This window comes from Protopterus annectens, chromosome 7.part0 (genome assembly GCF_019279795.1).
Source record: "Protopterus annectens isolate FY-2018-M chromosome 7.part0, PAN1.0, whole genome shotgun sequence".
NCBI classification, from domain to species: domain Eukaryota; kingdom Metazoa; phylum Chordata; order Ceratodontiformes; family Protopteridae; genus Protopterus; species Protopterus annectens.
This window is the reverse complement of record NC_056739.1, coordinates 688,535,320-688,560,127: the sequence shown is the minus strand read 5'-3', so window position 1 is coordinate 688,560,127 and position 24,808 is coordinate 688,535,320. Positions and strand designations below refer to the sequence as shown.

The 24,808-nt window shown below is 41.3% G+C and overlaps 1 protein-coding gene across 1 annotated transcript in view; it reads right to left on the bottom strand.

Moving 5' to 3' along the window:
* The window catches only part of LOC122806635 (cholesterol transporter ABCA5-like), a 1,155,982-nt gene that overhangs the window by 286,879 nt on the left and 844,295 nt on the right, over positions 1-24,808 (bottom strand). Inside the window, exon 17 of the mRNA XM_044077221.1 lies at positions 2,734-2,854. Coding sequence (XP_043933156.1) covers positions 2,734-2,854 — 121 coding nt within the window. The remainder of the gene's footprint in view (positions 1-2,733; positions 2,855-24,808) is intronic.

Here is a 24,808-nt window from a genome sequence, read left to right as displayed (position 1 = left end):
ACACCATATGAATTGCAGAAGGGGTAATTTCTGGCCACAGTGCAGGTGCTGCGAAGAGTACTTTTGGCTAACATCAATGATTGAAACAATATTAATCTCATGAACTTTAATTATACTTTGACTTAGTAATGGGGGTCTATTCCCATTATGGTATTAGAATCCCAAAAGATTTGGAGAAATGAAACCATAAAGAACTGGGCAGAACAGAGCAAAAGTGTTTTGGTTCATAACCAAATATAAGACAAGAATGGGTAAGTGTTCTTTTTGTGGATGATTTAAAATTGTATAGTTCATCAAATGAGGAGTTAAAAGCACACCTTGAAATGGTCAAAACTTTCTCATATGATATAAGAATGTCAGTTAGTCGTGATAAATGTGCAAAAGCAAGTAAAGTAGGAAAGCTGCAGCACCAAGAAAATGTCAGTCTGAGACAGGAATGTTATATAAAGGAACTTGAGCAGGAAGGAATGTATACATATTTGGGAATTGATGAAGGATCAACAATAAAACATGGACAAATGCAAACAAAACTCAGTAAGGAATATTTTAGAAGACAAAAATTAATACTGTAAACAGCCCTGATATCTAGGAACAAAGTCCAGGCTATAAACCAAATTGATCCTCCTGTTCTAACTTACAGTTTTGGCATGATCGACTGACCCCAAAAGATATTGGATCAGTTGGATAGGAAAACAAGAAAAATGTTTCATGATTATCAAATGATATATAAAAAATAGTGTATACCAGGCTTATATATTCCTCATTCTGAAGGTGGCATGGGCCTCCTCAAAATTAATTAAAAATATAGATCTGCAATTGTAGTACTGCATACATTTCTGCTAACCTCACCATATCTAATTATAGTTCAAATTTTTAAAACATGAAGAAAACAAGTCTAAGATGAGTCCCTTGCTTAGTTTAGCAGAAGCACATTAGTGTCAAGTGGGAATGGAAATAAAACCAGAAGTAGACAAATATCAAGCAGTAACTCAATGTGCAAAAACACAAAAGAAAAAAAAATCTAAGGAGAAGGACCAGATGAAAAGGCAAGAAATGTGGAAAAGGCATAAATATAATTGCAAATACAGAAAACTCCTAGATCAACCTCATATTGATCAGGCTCTGATACAGGAATGGTTAAGGAGAGGTAAATTTAAATCAAAAGATGAACGCTTAATATCGGTGGCCCAGAACTACGTACATTTTCATTTACAAAGTCCATTGAGCATGTGAGAGAAATAGAAATATGCAGGTTCTGTAAAACAGAACTGGAAACAGTTGCATATCTTTTTTCTGGGTGTGATACACTAATGGCAGAGGGTCTGTATACTGAAAGGCATAATAATGTGACAAGTCTGTTGCATTGGGGAGTATGCAAGTGTTACAATACTGAAGTAGCTGAGAAGCACTGGAAACATGAGCCACAAAGCATTATAGAAAATTATGATGTTTATATCACATGGGATCACCCATTACCAACAGTTCAAAAAATAGATGAGAGAAAACGAGATACAGTAATCCATGAAAAGAAGACAAAAGTAGCATTCATCATTGAACTTGCTATACCCAGTGATTATAGTGTCATACATACAGAGACACTGAAATTTATAAAATACCAGGTTATGCAGGTACATGCATAAAACAAGAAGGTGTAATTATTCAGTTCAAAGCCACAGAAATCTTATTCAACATGTACATTCCTTTCTTTTCATGGGAAATTTCCATTATGCAGGCTTAATACTTGAGTTTTTGGTTATAATTTTGTCTTTATGCTATCCAAGACCTCTTACAATCACAACAGAATCTAAGAATCCTAGAAGACAACAGATGTGCAGAAATGGGGAGTTCTGATCATGACCACCAGCAATGTTCTTGTTATAGGCCATCATCTACCTCACAGAATCCTCCATTATTGTAAGCCATGGGAACTATCTGAATGAGGGTATTTGGTCGCTAACAGATATGGTGCAATTTCCTTTGCTGACCAATTCCTTAGTGGCTAAGCTGATTGTGGAAAGGTCTAAATGATCCATGTGGTAGTCTGTTCGCTAAATCTCTCCAACTCTAAACCCAAAGTGACCTGTTCTAGGTGAAAGATTAAATTCCAATGAATTTCTTTTTGTGGGTAGCTCTGGTAATAACCTGAGTAAAACCTAATGGCCACTGTAGTTTAAAGTTATTATTTGGTAAGTAAAGCAGTTTTTTTCTTCAATCCAGATGTTGAAGTCTCTCAAAATGAATACATTTAGATGGGTCAACTGAGATGATGAAGAAATAATGTAACCTCTTGCGATAAAAATCATCAGATTACAAGATATGCAGTGCATCAGATTCTACTTGTGGTTTGTTCTAGTGCTGTGAACATATTTAAGGCAATACCAGTCCTTGGGGATCTAAGCCTTTGTGATTCGAGTCTACTTACCAGCTCAAAACAAAACAAAACAAAAATTAAAAAAAAAATAATAATAATGTTAATAAAATACTTAAATAATATGTACAGCATGCGACTATTAACACAGAAATTGCAGCTTAACTGCAAGCTATGGCCAGTCACGCAACTAACATACAGACAAGGTGAGAATAAGCTTCAATAGGAAGAGAAATAATGAATCAAAGTGCAGTATCACTAAAGATGTCTTATGTGCTACAGAAACATAAAGTGCAATGAAATCAAGCCTTTGAAATGAAAAATAAAACACACTTATAAAACATGATTTAAATGCCTAGTCTTACTTCTTCATGATCCTGAGATGTCAGATCTGATGTGGCCTTTATTCTTTCCTCCTGAACATCTTCATCCTCATCATCTAGTTCTGCTGTGTTAGAAATTGCTTTCCTCTTCCTTGGTGAAATCCTGTGGCAAAAAGAAAAAGAAACATTTTGTACATGAACTATTAATTCTAGAACCATCTACCATTGACAGTTTTTGTCATTCAGATTTATCATAAAAACTGATAAGGAAAAAGAAAATGTATAAAGTAAAAATGCTAAATAAAAACAGCTTTTAAACCAACATTATTATATATACTTGAATTTAAACTGCAGATATTTGTCACATTACATGGTCAAGTATTTGTATGGACACTAACAATGCATACTGTTGTTAGACAAGGCAAATAAAGAAGGGCTAATAAAATGGTGAGGAGATAGGTGAAGATGTTTAATAAAGTAAGGTTAAAGGATGGGTCATATTTATGAAGGGAGCATGATGCAGACTCTCCATATTGTCATAATTAGCTGAAGGTTAGGGAAATGACATGTAAAATTGAGGGGATGGATGATGGGTAAGTGATGGAGGAATACAAAGAAAGAGTCAAATCACACTATTTTATTCAAAAAGTGTTGTACCCTGGAATGACTTGCAAACATGAAATATGGACCAATACAGTAATCCAACTGAGAAAGGGTTAAGTGAAAGGAGCAGAGACTGAAACAATCAGCTTGATTGGAAATGAGTAGACTAATTTGGTGGATTCTGTCAGCAATCTGTCTTCCTCCACCAACTTCTTTATATTTTCATAAGTCTTTATATATGTATCTAGTATACAATTCATACATATGTCACAAATTACTTAAATAAATTACAGCACTAAATAAAATGCAGCAAATATTATGTGCAGCCTGTGTGTGTGCATGTGTTCAGCTATATAATGTACACACAAGCATATGAGGAACCTGTGAGGAAAATGTAATAAACTGAAAAAAAAATGTTACTACTTTTTTAATGGAAACCATGAGCAAAGCTGTATCAAATTACAAAACTGTCATAATTATCGAAAAGATAAAGAGGAATTGTATTTTATTTACCTATTCAGTGAAGTGTAATATGCAAAAGAAAGTGTAAAATGGTATGTCTCTGCATTTGACCCTGTGATAATGTATTATAGTTTAAAAGTAAAGCTAAACTTTGCTTCAGAAATGTGTGCAATTTTGTCAGGTCTTAATGCTTCTTGGAAATGTTGAGCTAGGTCAAAGGCTTACCCTTTCCCCTTATTTTGTCAAGGGTACCTGTGTTATAAGATTATCAGCACAAGAATCAAATTCAGTGTGTGAATGAAAATTATTAATGGCTGTTTAATAAATAACCTGCCTTTAAGTCTAGTCTTGACTGGATAGGTAGACACAAATTTATACCAAGGTTTATCATGTACGGCTCTTCCTGGTTTGAGCGGTGGGCACTATTAAGTACTTGTAAAGGGTGGAAAGAACATTGAAGTGTGTCTACATAAATGTGTATATGGTTAAATCTCTTGTCCCTTGTCATTGCTTGCCTTGCATTGTTCCCATGTTCCTAAAGAAAAAAGATCACAACCTAGTACAAACATGTGAGAGATGGAATTTGAACTTGAACCTAACTGCAAAGGGGCAGGAGCAGATAAAGCACTCTCAAAGGATACAGCAATATGCATTTCAAAAGATGAAGCAGGGAATAGGCAAATAAAATTGGAGAGTTGACACAGAAGGAGATTGTGGTCTACCAAAGAACCAAATCAAGAAATGATCAGAACAATGAAGACATGTGTGGTACATAGGCCTTTGTCCACAATTGTAAAAATGCAGTTTACAGTGCAGAAAGTAGTAGCTACAGGTTGCAACCTTAGAATTTATGTTGCATGTTGCCAATCATATCATACTGTTCAATACAGGAAAGACTCTTGTTAATAAATAATTAAAAAAAATTATCATTTGTTAGCAAGAAGATGGTAATGTTTGAAAACTGATAAATATTGGACTTTAGGCAATGGAATATTTGTGGAAGATTTCCATTTAAGAGGTATGATCCCAGTACATAGAGATACACTGAAGAACTATGTTAGTGATGAGCAATAAAGGTCAAAGCTTTTTAAAGAATATAATGGGAAGTGTGCAGAGCAGATGAGGTAGAAGCTTCCAGGTGTAAAACAGGGCATTCAAGGAGATAACAGAAATAACTTTGAAGGGAAGTTCAGCTAAAAACATATTATAGGGTCCAGATTAGTGTAGGAGGTAGCGGTTAGAAAAGAATATAGAGAAAAATTGATGGGGACATAGGAAGGGAAACAGCAAAGCAGTTTTTTTAAGTTATTTGAACTTGCTTTGAAAGTATAAGTGGACAATGAACTGTCAGACCAAAGACTAAGGGATATTTTGATTTCAGTCTAAAAGATAATAGTATTTCTAAATAATATCTGTTATTTGGATTTACAGGTTTAGATTTGGTGGTATTTGCAACCATTCCTGTTTTTCACATAAGGAAAAGGAGCATATTATATTACATGCAGTTGGTGGCATTCGTATATCCCTTCACTTTCTGATCTATTTAATTTACGTTTAGAGTTATGTAATGGTCCCTCCAACAAACCTTTAACACTTCCAAAATTAATCTAAAAGTAGGAAGTAATTAAATTTCATCAGGCAATCTTCAATCATTTAATCACTGACGTCATTGTACTCAGATCTTATGCCAATAAAATCTATTCCAGAAATAGAGCTCCTCAGACTGCCTGACAAAGGGTCACTGTCATTCCCATAGACCTTGGAAGCAGTACCTCCAGTAATTTTTAACCAGCACTGTCTTAAAAGAAATTTCAGTTATCATGATGTTTAAGTAGGGTACTGTATCATCTTGGAGTATCTCCTCCTACCCTGAAGTACAGTGTTCTTGAGTTAGTATATATAAGTAGCAGCAGTGTGGGGGCATAGTTTCCTACATCATGGGGTCCAGTACTGTGTCTTTAAGTTCCACTGTGTTGCCATTTAACTAACATGCCCACACTCCTTGAATTCTGTGCACAATCAAAAACTAAAGGAGTGATAGTTTAAGGGTAAAAAAAATGAGACTACTTTATTTTGTGTAACAGAATTTCTGATTAATTCTGGTTTATTCTCACTTAAGAGGCAAAAAGCATTCAACCAAAGAAGGTTCCAACAACCAAAACTCAAGCAGTGATGAAAAAAACTTCTTTAATGCATCTAATGCAGACCAATACACGACACAGTAGAGTTAAGCGCTTTCACCTATTACAAATACCAGGCTTCTTCAGAACTCGGTGCAATGAAATCAATCCCCTTAAATAGCTTGAATAGCTTAAATTACATCATGTGACTACCCCACCCAAAAAGTCATTAATTGTTTTAAAAATCTTTTAAAATCCAATGTTAAAACATTTCTTTAAAAATGCAATTCTGTGAAGAAAAACTTCTAACAATGCTGTACAACGAGACCTGGACCAGTAAAAAAATACATAGTACACAACATCATAAAATAAAAATAAAAAGGAAAAATACAAAATCCTACAAAAAAATCTATCTTGAACACAATCTGTAATTCCTGAAACAGGAAAACCATTTACCATCCTAGTAGTTGTACATAATTACGATCCCTCATAATTATAATCTAGCAGCCTCTTAAAACGCTGCTAGTGTTGATATCATCATTTAAACCCGGTACTCTCCCCGCATCTAATTTGAGCTGCCAAAGCAGCTCTCTATACTCCAGTTTAGATTCCCAGCTGCTGCCCCGGGGATCTATACAAACTTGCTCCAAAACAAAAAACCTTAAGACCATATTTTTACAGTTTTGAGAGTGTTTGTAAAAGGCATTAGTTTCTTTCCCTTTACTAAAATCATACAGATGTTCATAAACCCTTCTGTTTAAATGCCTTTCTGTTTTCCCTATGTAAAAACTTGAGCATATTATACACATGCCCAAGTATACAACCCATTTGGACTTACAGTTAAAATGCTGTGAGGATTGAATATTAAATTTCCTGGAGGGAATATACAAAGAACCTTGATTGACCAAGGACATTGGTGGCAAGCCCCACACTTGTAAGTACCTTTGTTCTTCGGGCTTCATAGTCTCTTATCATTAAATTCATAACTTCAATACCCATCCTGTTAAAAACCTCACATAACTGCTGGTATAGACTGCTATCAGGTTTTACATTATTGGGAAATTTAAATATCCGCAGTCCCTTTGGGACTCTATTTACTTGAACACACTCTCTTAAGTAATCTATTTCTAACTGGTTGACCTTAAACATATGTAATTTGTCACAAAATCCTTTAAAATAGTCATCAAAAACACTCGTATTACGAGAAAAAGTACCTTCATTGAAGTTAAATCTTTTCATGGTCCAGGTCTCGAAATCAAAATTAACCTTGTTGTTCACATTCACATTCTATCAGAAAAGGGGTATAGTCAAAGGACAGTTAATTAGGGCTTCAAGAATGACAAGTAAGATGGATGAATTCCTGAATGAAGTGGAATTCATTAGGAATTTATTCTTAGAAAGGGGTTACCCTGAGGAGCTTATTGAAAACACTGTGAAGGAAGTTATTGAGAATAGGAACAAAAAATGTTTCCCTTTAATAGGGATGGGTACTACTAATTTGACAAATAGTTGTCCAAAATCTATTCCTAAGGAAGGGGCCTTTGTGCATACTTTTTCGGGGAATTCAGCTGAAGTAGAAAGGATTATTACTAAATATTGGCATGTATTAAAGGTGAATGAGGAAATATCCGAGTTTTTACCTATTCAGCCACATTTTATTAGGAGGAGGAATATGAACCTCAAAGAATACATGGAGAGAGGAGCAAGAAAATTGATTGGGCAAACTAGGAAGAACAAAGGTACTTACAAGTGTGGGGCATGCCACCAATGTCCTTATATGGTAAATCAAGGTTCTTTGTATAGTCCCTCCAGGAAATTTAATATTCAATCCTCACAGCATTTTAACTGTAAGTCCAAAGGGGTTGTATACTTGGGCATGTGTATAATATGTTCAAGTTTTTACATAGGGAAAACAGAAAGGCATTTAAACAGAAGGGTTTATGAACATCTGTATGATGTTAGTAAAGGGAAAGAAATGAATGCCTTTTACAAACACTCTCAAAACTGTAAAAATATGGTCTTAAGGTTTTTTGTTTTGGAGCAAGTTTGTATAGATCCCCGGGGCGGCAGCTGGGAATCTAAACTGGAGTATAGAGAGCTGCTTTGGCAGCTCAAATTAGATGCGGGGAGAGTACGGGGTTTAAATGATAATATCAACATTAGCAGCATTTTAAGACTCAAAGCTGCTAGATTATAATTATGAGGGATCATAATTATGTACAACTACTAGGATGGTAAATGGTTTTCCTGTTTCAGGAACTACACATTGTGTTCAAGATAGATTTTTTGTAGGATTTTGTATTTTTCCTTTTTATTTTTATTTTATGATGTTGTGTACTATGTATTTTTTAGTAGTCCAGGTCTAGTTGTACAGCATTGGTAGAAGTTTTTCTTCACAGAATTGCATTTTTAAAGAAATGTTTTAACATTGGATTTTAAAAGATTTTTAAAACAATTAATGACTTTTTGGGTGGGGTAGTCACATGATGTAATTTAAGCTATTCAAGCTATTTAAGGGGATTGATTTCATTGCACTGAGTTCTGAAGTAGCCTGGTATTTCTAATAGGTGAAAGCGCTTAACTCTACTGTGTTGTGTATTGGTCTGCATTGCATGCATTAAAGAAGTTTTTTTCATCACTGCTTGAGTTTTGGTTGTTGGAACTTTCCTTGGTCAAGTGCTTTTTGTATTGCTGCTTGTTTCAACCCTGTTTTGTTCCTCACTTAAGAGGCATTGTTTTTTTGATATTACCAGGAAAGCATATATGCAGTGTTTTGCAGCGGCAACTCGCCCTCTTCACCCCACAATGTATGAGGGTATGCCTCTGCACTCCAGATATTTATATATACAAACTCTGAGATCACCTGTACAATGCCTAATACTTCTTGTATGTAACCTTTGAATTATTCACTTGTCTTGTTATAACAGGCTAAGACAGTGGCAGGAATTGATATTGCATTGTGTTGTACCAATCTACAGCATATTGACATTAGCCAGTGGTGTTCTATTTCAAGTGAACTAGACAGCACATACTGAATACTAGTGTTTTAGAGGGGGTGGGGGACTCTACCCCTTAATTACTCCAAGGTCAGTCACACTCAAGAGAAAGAGAAATACTTGCTTCCCAAATATTTCCTTGCCTTGTATCTGCCTTTGAGCTAAGCAGTGTTTGACTAATCTATTTTGATATATCATGCTATACTTCTCAACCTCCAAGGATTAAAGACATACAAAAGCATTTAGAACTCCTAGCAGGTGGTCAGAAAGAGGAGTGATTTCTACTTTTTCAAAACAGAAGGAATTTATATACCATCCCCTATATATAACTGATAATGGTAGGGAATATTGGTATAGACTGGATTCATGAAGCTCGGCGCAAGGCCGGCGTTAGGCTTGCGCCGACCGTGCGGCGTGAGGATGGCGCAGTAGTGCCAAATACATAGTAATGAAGGAGCGCTGCCGACACAGCCACGTGCACGGGAAAGGAGCGCAAGTGCATAGGGCGTGTCGAAGTGCCGCACGGAGGCGTGGAAACGGCAGCTGTTGATGTGCAACCTAAAATGCTTGCATATAACAGATTGCAAGATAGTAACCATGTCAGTGTCCCTGGATACTGAAACATCTGCAAAGCATGCAAGAAAGTACCTGTGAACACAAAGTGACGAAGCAAACAGAAATGCACGGTAGGGAATAAAGGGTCCCTATCCCACGAACAAATGACATGGAAGACCGTATGGCTGTAGTCCAATGCAGTGTAGATAGCCATACCAAGTGGAAGTGAAACGCATCATATGTTAGCGATCTGGCAGTAGGTACATCCAGCCCAATGGTGAGGGTCACCAGCTGACCCATAATGTGAGGGAGGGTACACAGCTGGGCAGATGTGTCCATAACAAAATACACAAGAAATGTAGATATCTAGCGACCGTATGTCCGAATTATATTCCACAAGGCATGTAATAGTCACATACGAAAGGTATGTCCGTATTTCACATACCAGATGTGATAGGAAATAGAATAAGCATGTAAACGAACAGAAGGAGCAGGTAAACAGCCACAACAATAAGGACAAATGTAGGCTGAAAGGAACAGTATTATCCGTACCCGTCGACTAGGATTACCACCTGTCCCACTTTGTGAGCGACAGTCCCTCCTTGGGCAGTTGTGTCCCGACAAAAACCTGTAACAATGGCAAATGTCTTGAGATTATAGGACAAAATTATTCCCTATACGTTATGTAATAGTTGCATTAAACAGGTTTTCTGTATCTAAATTACATAAATGTTATAAGAAACAGAATAAGCAACTGAACTGCTACAAGAATAAGCTTTGATATAGGCAAGAAGTCTAAGTTCTATCCTGTGTATTGACCATGGGTATGTGTCGGCCTGTAAAATGTGATGTGTGTACCAAAAATGTCCCACTTTGGCCAATTGAAAAGGTGGCAACCCTACCGTCGACTGTGGGGAGGTGTTGTCCACTACAGTTGGATATGTGTACGGAATATATCCCATCCTGGACATAGGAAAAGGTGGCATCCTACCATTGAGCACAACAGGCCGCCAAAATCTGGAAGTCAGCGGTACAAGCCGAACTTGTCAGGATGTGTCACAGTCGAACGGGTAGTACCCGGGTATACCAAACATGTAATGAAAGAGAAGTATGGGCGTGTACCTATGTGCGTGAGGTATAGCATGTGGAAAGCAAACATGGCAGGGTAGTCCACACAACCATACAGGTACCTGACACATGTAGGGTATTCAATGTGTTACTCTGGCCGTGTCATGGGCCAACAACCAAAGCACAGATGTATGGGGTGTGAGGAATCTGTGTGTGTGGGGTGGATGGGTAATGGTACAATCCTCCAAGGCGATACTGTATTGTATGCAGAATAGGTGAACCAGAGGTGTATGAGGGAGCAGCGGATGAAGCTGAAAGAAACACAAACACATGCATAAACAGCTGCAGTACAACCAGACAGGCCATACTGTAGAACACAATCCCACAAAAAGATGAATATTGAAATGTGCGATAGAAATGTATAGATATGTCACCGGCACATACCCACAGATTGGTCCTGATGGTACTGGCCATAACAAATGCAGCACACCTGGATGCATAATGGACTACCCAGCATCCCCTCCACATCACACAACCCGCTCCCGTACCTGAATGTCCACCAAATCCAGCCGTACTTGGCCTACTGGTGTGGTATAGCCACAGCTACACATAGTGACCACTACGCATATGTAGTAGGCAGTGTCACCCTAGGTGGTTGCAGGATTACAAATGACCTCAGCACATTTTCGTAACTCCAAAACGATGTTCGGTATACCTCTTGTTGTGGATTGGTACAATTTTTGGATATCCCTCATGGGATACGTAACCTGTGTAAACATTAGAACGGAAGACACGAAGTCCAGTCCTGTAGATATCTGGATAGAAGTTGGAATGTGCATTACAGGTGTACTACTCTGTCCAGCCCTAAGTGGGCATGCATAACCTACCACCCAGGATCAAACACTTGCCCGTGATGCACGTGTCCCGACACGAATAAGCGGAAATATATTGCAGACATTCGCATAGTGGCAAATGGTATAAGGGTGATGAAGGCACTGATGTAAACAGGATAACCCTGATCTACTGTGTGAGGGACACTTAATGTGTGTGTAGGTGTGACCGACCATACCTGAGAGCAAGATATCTGGACAAAGCCATGAATAAAAGTATAACTGTCAGCCTCTGAGAGCAAGATATCTGGACAAAGCCATGAATAAACGTATACCTGTCAACCTCTGAGAGCAAGATATCTGGAGAAAGCCGTGAATAAAAGTGGGACAAAGGCCCAAAAGTATGGACAATTTGTAAAGAAACTGAGAAAGTTGATAGAATAACAGTTTGTACACTGGCATTAATTTCCTGAAGAGTATGAAGTCTGAAACTCAAGTGTCTGTCATTATGTTCTGACTTCAGTCTTTAATGTCTAGCTACTGATTTGCCAGAAAACAACAGTGTATTACAGAGGTCCGTACATATTTAGAGTAACAAACCTTCATATTTGTTTACTGTACCACTGCATACCTGTAGTTAATTCATGTCCAAAATAATAATCCTCGTATGAATGCATACAGGAAATAGTCAAATGTGAATGGGAAAACCCCTCACTGTGGATTATGTATTGTAACCACCCCCACCCATATTATGTATTGCCAACATAAAAAGCTGCTGACAGGTGCCGAAAGACCTGTGTCTGTAAACACAGGTAAACCTCTATAAAATGGACAAATGCTGTCCATGTGCTTTGTCTGACATTTGAACTTGGTCAGGGCAGTTCCATTCACCAGGCAGACAAGCCTAAACCCAGATCACCACAGGAACACCCTGACAATCAAAGACTTGTATGTGCCAGGACTATAAGCCTTGGAGTTCTGCATATCCTTGGAGTGATTAAATATGCAGCTTGGGTCCAGAGCAGTAGGGAATAGGGAATGTGTAATATGTAGTACCGCGTTTTTCCCAGCAGGAGAATGGATGCCTGTGTTGTAACTGAAGCGGTGAGGCGTATGTTAATGTAGCTATGTACTATGGGTATGCATATAAATGAGTCAGAACACCAATAGTATAGTGGTTACAGCATCTGGCCAACGTGAATGCAGTCCCGGGTCAACTACGACTTCAGCACATATGAGTTAATGAATGCGTGTGTGCTGTAAAGACATTTAAATATGTAAAGGTGAACCTGTGTTTCGCATATGTCCGTTAACCGTATTACAGATATTGTACTGGTACCATCACGATTAAGAAAGCCCACGTAAGCACAAAGACTTAGTAAACATATGTAACCCACAATTACGATATGCAAGTGCGCCTGCGCATGTATAATCCGCTCACAGCATAGCAAATGAATGCTGCTTTCTACATGTTTATTTATATATCTATATATGGATATATATATTTGTGTATAGATATATATCCACAGACTTAAACTACATAAATATATGAAAGAAAGAATGTACAGACATATATATATATATATATATATATATATATATATACACACACACACACACACACACACACACACACACACACACACACACAAACACAAACACACACAATTACATTAATCGATATATACATAACAAACACAGAAACATTTGTCCTTGTAGATATAACACATGTACATAAATAGGCTACGTCATAGCTATTATGGATAGACATACAGACACGCAAGAAAGGTAAATACAGTGTTGCTTTTCAACCCATTGCCCGGAAAGTACCAGTGTGCCAAATCTGCAAGTTCTACTATTTAAACATGGATATAGGTGTCCTTTGCAGGACTCCAAAATGTGTTGTCTACAAGCAACGGCCAGTAATTATTGACACAAAGGAAGTCACATCCGCAGCTACAATATAGCTGTACATGCAACAGTAGCTTGTGCAAGGGTAATAACACATGGGTTGACAGAATGTATGACATATGTCCCGATACGCGGGGAGTGGATAGCGCTTAGAAGTATCTTCATACTTTATTATCGCTCCCATTAAATATGTCTTATGACTACTGTGGAGGGGTGTCAGGTATGGGAAACATGGGTATGCAAGAATGGGCCTAGGTTCACAGGTGTTGGTTGGCACAGATTTATTAGGTCTGCACCATGGGAGTGATTATTATTCCTATGTGGGTATAGCACACGCCTATACCTTCCAAAAATGAAGAACCCATCTACTGGATATTGTGTAAACCATTGGGGGAAGATGTAGGGACTAATATCAGTGTCATGTAAGTGATTATCATGGAAGTACATGCATACAAATAAGATGGTAACCATACCTTTCAACCTTTCAGAATAAGACATCTGGACAAAGGCATATTTAAATGAGTACAAATAAGGGCTATGTTAAATATTCCTCTGACAAAGTTGGAACGTTAATAGAATAATGGATAATTCATTAGTATGAATGTTTTGTGGGTTATTAGTTATAAACTACTATTGTCTGTCATTATTATCTAACCTCACAGTCCTCAATGACCTGCCACTAATTTACCAGAAAGGCACAATAATAACAAAGAAGGAACAACATTATAAGTCTAAATTCGGGACATTTACCCAACATGTGTACAGTTGAGAGGTATGAAGGTAAACCTGTCCTAAATAAATGTACAGAACTAGTGATATCAGGTGGACAGGTGTGAAGAAAGACGGGATGACAAATGACAAAACATGTATAAGTCAAAAGCATGTGCCTCGATAAATGTGAATTAATACTTATGCCCTGTGATAGTCAATGTGGAAGGTTAATAGTGTCCCTCAGGGTGTTATGCAGTGTCCCCGATACAGTGTCCAGTCTCCCACACTCGCATGTGATTCTGCCACTGACGGACATCGCAAATACCGGCGAACACATAAGGTAGATGATAGCATATGTTTTGATTAGCACCTTTTGGCTTTTGTGAGGAACACAACACTCTTGGCGGGTGTGTCCTGCAAAAGGAATGTAATGGCATCTGGCCTGTGATTTCTTCTTGTGTGTAGTGGTGTAATACTATGATATATCTTGTATCAGAAACAGATACATGTGATAGGAAACAGTATTATCGACTATACTACTACAAGAAAACTCTGGAGGCATGAAAAGCGCTGAAGTAGTCAGTTCAGTATTGACCGCAGGTATATGTTGACATGTCAAATGTCACAGCTATATATATAGTACCTATAGGGCTGTCACCGTTACAAATGATGAAGGTGGGAGCTGCTTTATAAAAATGTCAGACGTAGCAGGTCAAACCATACCTACAGCCATGCATACTCCACAAATAGACATATTAGCACACAGCAAAGCTTAGGCCAGGGGTCATGGAGCCTTGGCCGGCGTGTACGAGTAGAGGAAGTGTAGAACAAGGTAAGATGTCTGCCGAGCTATTCAGCAATATCCTGTAGGGGCATGTAAGACAGCCCCTAAACCGAACGTTGCACGGACAATGTTAGGATATGCAAATTACCCCATTTGTAGCTGAAAGCTATGCAAATGATGTAAATCTGCGATACATGTAACAGTAAGCTGTCCATGCAAGAGTAGAGTTATGTGCAGAAATGTACTCGGATGTTAACCGAGTTACGTTCTGCAAGTAGCTAAACGGAGCAATGTTAGCTGCAAATAAAGGATGAATTCAGTTGAAGAAGCATGCCAATGGCCAAATATAAGGCCAGTGGCATATTTTTCCACTGTAAATTAATAAAACTCTATTTGTCCTCCCCTGATCTCCAGTGTGTAAGCGTGGCGCAGCGGCGCAAAAACCCACTGCGCTTTTAAAACAAGAGAAATATTTAAAATACACATAGACATTGTAACTATCGTTAACAGTTAGTTCGCCATGCAGGTGAATGGCAAGCTGAAGACAAGATGGCTACTGAGTACTGGTTGCTATGTGTGGAAGCGCTCTGTCAGAGATGTAACCAAGCATTAGTAGGCAATCTGAAGCAATTGAGGCTGAGGATAGTGAATCACAATTTGTCATGCCATATAGGCCAAGCCACTACAGTGGAAGAGTAGGTTAAGGGGACTATCAGAGTAGAAGATAGCTGACATCATGAGTGTGTATGTATAAAACACTGTAATCCTATCGGAGCAATGTGTCACATGTTTGCTGTCAGTTACTCATCAGTGGAAGAGGCGTGTTATGATTTATCCTAGGTACAGTCAGGAAACTGACGGTGTATGCCATGGATATCACTGAAGTTTCATACAAACCTGCTGACAGTGAGTTTGTGCCTGTGCATGCCTGAAAGCCTGAGTAAGCATGTGTGCTTGCGTGTCAGCCCGTGTGCGCGCATTGGAGAACGAATAAGCTAGTGTAAGCATGTTGAAGCCCGTGTAATGTTGTGTAAGCCAGTGTATGCGTTTGTAAGCATGTATAAATCTGTACTACACACATCACACATGTACTGCACACTCTGAAATACATGCAGCCAATACTACACATCAGTCAAATGGCACATGGATGGATAATAAATCATCAGAATCAACAGTGCTGTAAACTATATTACATTGATGGTCATAGCTGTAATGCATCATGCCTGCTTACATATGCCTAGTTTGATATCACGCTTTGTGTTAACAACATTTTAACATTAATACAGTGCTATAAAGCCACCCTGAGCATCAGCACCTTGTTAGTCTGTTCCTGCATCTATGTTACACATTACAGGTGGTGGCACAGGTGTCATCATATGCACAGGGTATGGTGTTTCTTTTCCAGATCCTGTCATTGAGCCATCCAAGCAACATGTAAGCATGTGTGTGTGTGAGGGACAACAGTGTTTGCATGGCCCAATGTTGATGCAATGTGTGTGTGTAGGTGTTAGCCCTAGCTGTTTGTTTCATGTGTGTGTCTGCATGTACACAGTTTCAGCATGTGTCATGCATATACAGGAGGTTGTGGGACAGTCACAGACTGTACCTGCCAGACTGTACAGATCGCCATTACTGGCCATGGACACCCCTGCATGCATTCAACAATATTCCAATCCTGCACCTGTCAATGTACACACATACATTCTTGGGATCTGTATCACAACCTGTGGATAAACAGGAGTCAGTAATGTTAACCTGATTTGCATAGTAGTGTCAGGTAATACATAGTCATATGAGCCATACTCATCCTCCAAAGTAACAACAACTGCTGACTGTTGCTGAGATGTGCACACAACCGTTTAAAGGCACTGTACTATCATTGTTGTAAATGTCCCTTGTAATACCCAGCAACCGAATAACTGGTCACTACACAACTATAACCCAGGATCATTACAGCACACATTATGTGCACTATCACAGAGCCATAGCAGATTTACATACATCAAAGTTGTTCATGTACAGATAATGCAGCACATTCAATAGTGCTAATATCCACATACATATCAATATCTATCTACATTACATATATAGAAATAGAAATACACACACACACACACTCTTGGCAGGGTTGTGATCAGAACACAGACCTAACTACCTTATCACACTACAGCATTATGCATGTACAGAACGCGCTACCGTGATTACTAGATCACAGCATTCACACAGGCATACTTCCAGCTTGCTGGCATCAGCATCAAAGGCAAAGATGCCGTACAGATTCTACGGAGAGTGAATAGTGTAAAAGCAATGTACTGTTGTCATGCAGTGGGAAACTCTCACACACACATACACATGCGTGGCAGGATTGGGATTAGAACACAGACCTAACTACCTTATCACACTACAGCAATACGCATTTACAGAATGCGCTTCCGAGATTACTGAACACAGCACTCCCAGAGCATACTTCTAGGTGGGTGACATCATCCGTAAAGGCAAAGATGCCGATAGGGAATGTATGTGGTGTGAGGTGTCTAAAAGCATTACCGTGTCCCCAGGCTGCAAGAAACACACACACACACACACACACACACACACACACACACACACACACACACACACACACACACACACACACAGGCACACACTTGGCAGGGCTGGGAGTCGAACATACACCTAACTACCTTATCACACTACAGCAATACGCATTTACAGAATGCGCTACCGAGATTACTGAACACAGCACTCCCAGAGGCATACTTCTAGTTGGGTGACATCATCCGTAAAGGCAAAGACGCCGATAGGGAATGTATGTGGTGTGAGGTGTCTAAAAGCATTACCGTGTCCCCAGGCTGCAGGAAACACACACACACTTGGCAGGGCTGGGAGTCGAACATACACCTAACTACCTTATCACACTACAGCAATACTCATGTACAGAACGCGCTACCAAGATTACTGAACACAGCACTCCCAGAGGCATACTTCTAGGTGGGTGACATCATCCGTAAAGGCAAAGATGCCGATAGGGAATGCATGTGGTGTGAGGCGTCTAAAAGCATTACCATGTCCCCAGGGTGCAGGAAACACACACACACACAGGCACACACTTGGCAGGGCTGGGAGTCAAACATACACCTAACTACCTTATCACACTACAAAAATACGCATTTACATAATGCACTACTGAGATTACTGAACACAGCACTCCCAGAGGCATACTTCTAGGTGGGTGACATCATCCGTAAAGGCAAAGACGCCGATAGGGAATGTATGTGGCGTGAGGTGTCTAAAAGCATTACCGTGTCCCAGGGTGCAGGAAACACATACAAGCACACACTTGGCTGGGCGTCGAACATACACCTAACTACCTTATCACACTACAGAAATACGCATTTACAGAATGCGCTACCGAGATTACTGAACACAGTATTCCCAGAGGCATACTTCTAGGTGGGTGACATCATCCATAAAGGCAAAGACGCCGATAGGGAATGTATGTGGTGTGAGGTGTCTAAAAGCATTACCGTGTCCCCAGGCTGCAGGAAACACACACACACACAGACAGGCACACACTTGGCAGGGCTGGGAGTCGAACATACACCTAACTACCTTATCACACTACAGCAATACGCATTTACAGAACGTGCTACCGAGATTACTGAACACAGCACTCCCAGAGGCATACTTCTAGGTGGGTGACATCATCCTTAAAGGCAAAGACGCCAATAGGGAATGTATGTGGTGTGAGGCATCTAAAAGCATTACCGTGTCCCCAGGCAGCTGGTAACACACACACACACACACACACACTTGGCAGGGCTGGGAGTCAAACATACACCTAACTACCTTATCACACTACAGCATTATGCATTTACAGAATGCGCTACCGAGATTACTGAACACAGCACTCCCAGAGGCATACTTCTAGGTGGGTGACATCTTCTGCAAAGGCAAGGACGCTGATAGGGAATGTATAGAGAGTGAGCAGTCTGAAAGCATATTACTGTCCCAAGGTAGACATAGACAAACACATGGCAGTGGTGTGATCAGGGCAACAAAATATCTACGAAGCACCACAACAACACTACATAGATACGGGATGCACCACAGACAGTACACTCTGCAATACAGTCAGCCAGTGTGTTCAATGTAGGCATCCATCATGACGTTGAAAATGGACATCTGTTGCCTGGATGTCCACCATCGCTATACAGGATGTCAATGGCCATGCCCATACACAGAGGCACAAGGTGTCACTGGCCATGCCCACATGCTTAGTATCACACGTCCGTTTGGAATGTACTGCATGTCCATCTACACAACGGCGTACTGGGCATGCTCACACACTTAGCAGTTGCAAAGGGCTGTCTTGCATGCACACGGATTCTAAACACATAAGGGTGCAGTTTGGAATGTACTGTGTGTCCAACTACACAACGGCTAACTGGGCATGCTCACACACTTAGCAGTTGCAAAGGGCCGTCTTGCATGCACACGGATTCTAAATACGTAAGGGCACAGTTTGGAATGTACTGTGTGTCCAACTACACAATGGTGTACTGGGCATGCTCACACACTTAGCAGTTGCAAAGGGCTGTCTTGCATGCACACGGATTCTAAACACATAAGGGTGCAGTTTGGAATGTACTGTGTGTCCAACTACACAACGGCTAACTGGGCATGCTCACACACTTAGCAGTTGCAAAGGGCCGTCTTGCATGCACACGGATTCTAAATACGTAAGGGCACAGTTTGGAATGTACTGTGTGTCCAACTACACAACGGTGTACTGGGCTTGCTCACACACTTAGCAGTTGCAAAGGGCCGTCTTGCATGCACACGGATACTAAACACGGAAGGGCACAGTATGGTATTACTGTCCCCACGTACATGACGGCCACTCACATGTATTGACCAGTACACACTCAGGAGCCATCACAGATGTCTCAGGTGCAGATCATAGAGGTACACACCGCAGTCTACAATGTAGCCCTCAGACACCACCATGTCGTTGGACCAGCAATACATCAACACAACACCATGTGATGCATGACCAGTGGACTGTACACAGGTGTACAGCAACTGTGCAGACTACACATATACTGACAGGGTTCCATTATGTGTTATGCATTGCAATGATACCACTGTACATAACCAGGTCAGCTCTACACATAACAAGTGCCCTGGGTCTTACACAGCTGTGACAGATGACTGTCGCTGTACACCAATGAACACACATGTTCGGATATGTCATATATGTAATTGCAGTGGATATGTGCATGGACCACACACACAACACATATGTACATAGCATAGCTTTTGCTGTCCTCCGTGCAGACAAGTGGCTACACCAATCATACGCACGCAAATGGGAGGTGGGTCCATGGCTGTTGAATGCCAACAGTACATGAGGTAGCAATGTTGACCGAGGACACATTCCCTCTGTACTAGCTACCCATGACACCCATCATATCATACAACAGTCCATGTGTTATGTATGTCAACACACATGTCCACCGATTGCAATGCATACAAACATGGCTACATGACAGGCATGTAGGACCAACACACATGTACAAACTGTAGTGTGCATGCAGCTGCCATGCATGTGCAGTAGCTGATGTAAGTAACTCATCTGTGCCGAACTACAACATGCAGTTGCAATGCAGCCCCATCATTGACACCTGTATATGGTGACATACTGATGTACATCAGGTATGGATGGATGTGTGTACGTAAAGTGGTGATCCACCTGTGTAGATGGATGTTCACCGGGTACAGCTCACAGGTGTGTCACACGCCATCATACCATTACATGTGTAAACAGTACGCTATGTTACTGTTACCTGACGGTGAAGACATAATACCTACACAGTTGTCAGGTGTTACCGACTGTACGTCACTCGACACCTGTAATACTTACATCCTCCCATGTGCATATAGCAGCACAATTGTCGGACATAACGTTGGTACACATAATGCAGCCAATACTGCTGCATGTCTGTCAGACGTATCATCATATAGCAGGTGTATCATTCACAGTACTGCCATGTGTGTTTGCATGTGTGACCATATATGCCACATATGGTGGGGAATATATCCCAATTGTGACACACCCCTGTACACTGTTGTAGACATCTGTACATATTGCAGTGTGGAAAGCATGACGTAGGCAGGTATGGTGTGTGTATCACACACATCAGCTATCCATATGTGTATGACAGTTGTGGTCTCCACAGTGTGTGTGTGTGTGTGTGTGTGTGTGTGTGTGTGTGTGTGTGTGTGTGTGTGTGTGTGTGTGTGTGTGTGTGTGTTTGTGTGTGTATGTATATGGCTGTCTGGTGCATGGAGTGTGGGTGTATGCTACCATACGGAACACACAGGATCCCAACCCCTCATGGTGATGCAGTCAACTACCCTGTTGATGCCATCGGTCTCAGCCGTACTGGCTATCTGTACATGTCCCTTCTCTGTGTCGCGTTGTGTGGGTGCACAGTACTGTGAGGGTGATGACCACATAGAAAAGTGTCCTCACCTCAACACTATGGGGTGTGCGTTATAGTGTTGTCGACCCCGTGAGTGTGGGCATGTTCCTGTACTGTGACAGGGTATTACTGCTACACAGTGAGGCCTCATGCTATCAAGTGGCCTCTAACATTATCATTGTCCATACCGCTGTGTACAACCCCTGCACCATGTCAACATACCTGTGATGTGACCTGGTATGGATGTCACGTCTCTAGCCACTGTAGCCTATTAAACTGCACACAGGCTGCTGGATCAGTATATGTGTGGACATCTGTGGTATGTTAGACTTTCCAGCTGTCCGGTTGAGGCTACGTATAGCATGCTGAGATTGCCATACATGCCTGTGAGTACTCCACAGTTACACATGGGAGACTGCAAACACTGCTACCTGTAGACATATGCAAGTAGACCATAAGGAGGGAACCTGGGCATCATTACCAACATGCTGTTACTGTTGTTACCGAGACACATACTGTGAACTTATAAAAATGCATGCTACACCTGTACTACATGGTTGTGCACATATAACAATGCATGCTACACCTGTACTACATGGTATGTCTGGTGCGTGTCAACAGTACACAACCAATGTAATATACACGTCTCTCACCATTCTTACACAACTAACGTAATATAAACTTCCCTCACTAGTCGTACACAACTAATGTAATATACACATCTCACTATTCTGTTCACCCTGTGCATCAGACCATTTGAGCAGTCCCTGCACCGATGGTGTGGATGACAGGGATGCGGCACAGGCTTCATCATATGCACAGGGTGATAATGTCTGCCAGGGGCATAGGCTGCACCAATGGGTGACATCATGTGTGTGGGTAAGGGCCAGTGATATGACTGGACATGTCTGTTCAGTATGCATGTGGATGTTGTGGTGCCCTACAGATGTGTTTGCTGTGTGCGTGTATGTGTGCTCACAGTTCTGCCTTTTGTGAGGCCTACACAGGGGTATTATTGACAGCTCCAGATTGTACAGACCTGTGACGTGACCTGTGCCTGCCAGGGGTTGCACGGGCACTACCAGGTGGAGGTACAGATTGGCTACTGTCCGACGACACATGTCCACTGGAACCATGTCCCCACTGAGAATGTCCAGGGCCACGTCCACATGGCCTGCTGTGTCCTGGTGTGGACAGCGCAGCACCAGCTGCACTGCTATTGCTACCAGCACAATGGGAGCGGGCATGTGAGGTGGCACGCTCACATCCACCTGCACTAGGTGGTGTAGCTGGCCTACGTCCACGTGGCCTATGCCTCACTCCTACCAGATGTTCAAGCACAGACAGCTCACGCTCATGGATTGCCATGCCACGGTCAAGGATTCTGACCATGTCACCCAATCGCCTGTCCAGAACATCAGCGATCTGCTGTTGAGCATTTGCCAGTGCCTGGATGTTGTCATTTAGGGTATGGATAGCAGCCCTCTGCAGCCTCTGCACGTCTCTGTTCTGCTGTTCAGCATGTGCCTGTGCTGCCATTACAGTCTGGAACATGTGTCTGGTGATACCAGCTGCTGCGCTCTGAACTGCAGGTGCATGTCTGCCAGAGGTCCTCCTTTGAACAGCACCGGCCACATGCCTGTGTTGCACATCTGCAGACATTACACTGACACCATGGTGTGGAGTCACACCTTCTGTAGCCACCACACGTTCCTGTTTCACGCTAACAGACGCTGACTGTCCTTCCTCTATGGCCACTGGTGATGCGGTATGTGTTGGCAACAGAACTGTGTGCGGGGAAGAGGGGGACATAGCTGGGATGGCAACCATTGGCACAGATTCAGCCCCTGACAACCCTGCCTGTACCTCATGCATATGTTCATCACTGCTAGTATCTGTGGGGACACTAACATCAGATGGACTGCAGGAGGGTAACACACCTACAGCACCTGTGAATGCAAAGAAAGACTCTAAATTACAATAGACACAGACACAGACACACACACACACACACACACACACACACACACACACACATACACACACACACACACACACACACACACACACACACACACACACACACACACACATACACACAGACACACACACACAGACACACACACCATGCATGTGATTTGACAGATGGCATGCAACATGCCTGTGATACAGCTGACGGCATGCAGCTCAGACATTAATAGTGTTAGTAAGCATACCGCCTGGGGTGCACAATACAGCAAGCAGGTGTCATATCAGTAGCCATGCAGTTCACATGATCATGGTAGTATGCATGCATCCCCGTGATACACCATGTGGACCAGAACAGGATAACAGTACACATGGCTGACGTGACCTTGACATGTAATCTGCTGACGTATGCATTAACATGCATACATGTCTGACACAATAGTGTCCTGACATGTACAGCATCGTAATGGCCATCACATTGCCATGTTGTCTGTATGCCCTACAGATAGAATGCATGTTTAGCAAATGTGCATGTGCATGGAAGGGTAGTGTGAGCCATCTACATTGCTCTACAGTGTGAAGTACAGACACTGTGCCATTGCATGGCATCATGAGGCATCTATATTGCTATACAGTGCATAATATGTACACATTGCATAGCCATAACTGCATGCATACCCATGACATAACTGTGGATTGTGACCCACGATGCTGAGGTGTGTACACACCAAACCATGCTGTGTCATGCGACAGGTCACTGGGGGACCTACAGATGACACCCCTGCGCAACAACTACAGAGTCTTAGCTGCCTGGCAACCATGTCCACACATAGCGGACTTGTCAATTCACCATGTCCAGCATGACATTGCTGTACCACACACATGAGGTGCACAGCTAATGGTGATGTCCTACAGCTGCAAGGGAAATGTACAGTATTTGTGGCCTGATGTGGTGTCAATGTCTGTGGAAGCTGTAGAGGTGACTACTGTCATGCTATGACACAGGCGTGATGTTCAACACATCTTATATGGCAGACGTCAGTGACACCTCCACTGGCTGTGCACAGGTTGTTAGGATGTCCAGTGTACCACATCAACTGTATAATCAGTCAACTAAGGCTATAATTGGACCATGTGTGGACAAGTGTATACATATCACATCTACTGTGTGGCTACATATCTCTGGCCATCCTCCATGGCCATGTGAGCATGTGTTGGACAAATGTGTGTGATGGCCATCTATCACACATGTCTATGTTGTCCCATATGACATACACCCATATATGTCAGATATGTCACCATTCAAAGGGCTATGCAGACAACAGGTTGTATGTGGGGTATGGGTTATGGGATAGTGTGACATTATTGCAGCCAATACACTACATGTCTGGGACATGTCAGATGGCACATCACAATGTGTGCACCCATTGCAGGGGCATATAACACAATGGTGACTCCTGTGGGCTGCCCATATCACAGCTCACTGTGTGGTACTGTTTGCGTACTACATGTATTGTTCCAATGTATAGTACATATGCCTCCATTGTAGAACACCTCCACTGTTGTATGCACAGCTGATCACACATGTAGCAATGACAAATACTCTGGTTTCATGTCGGTG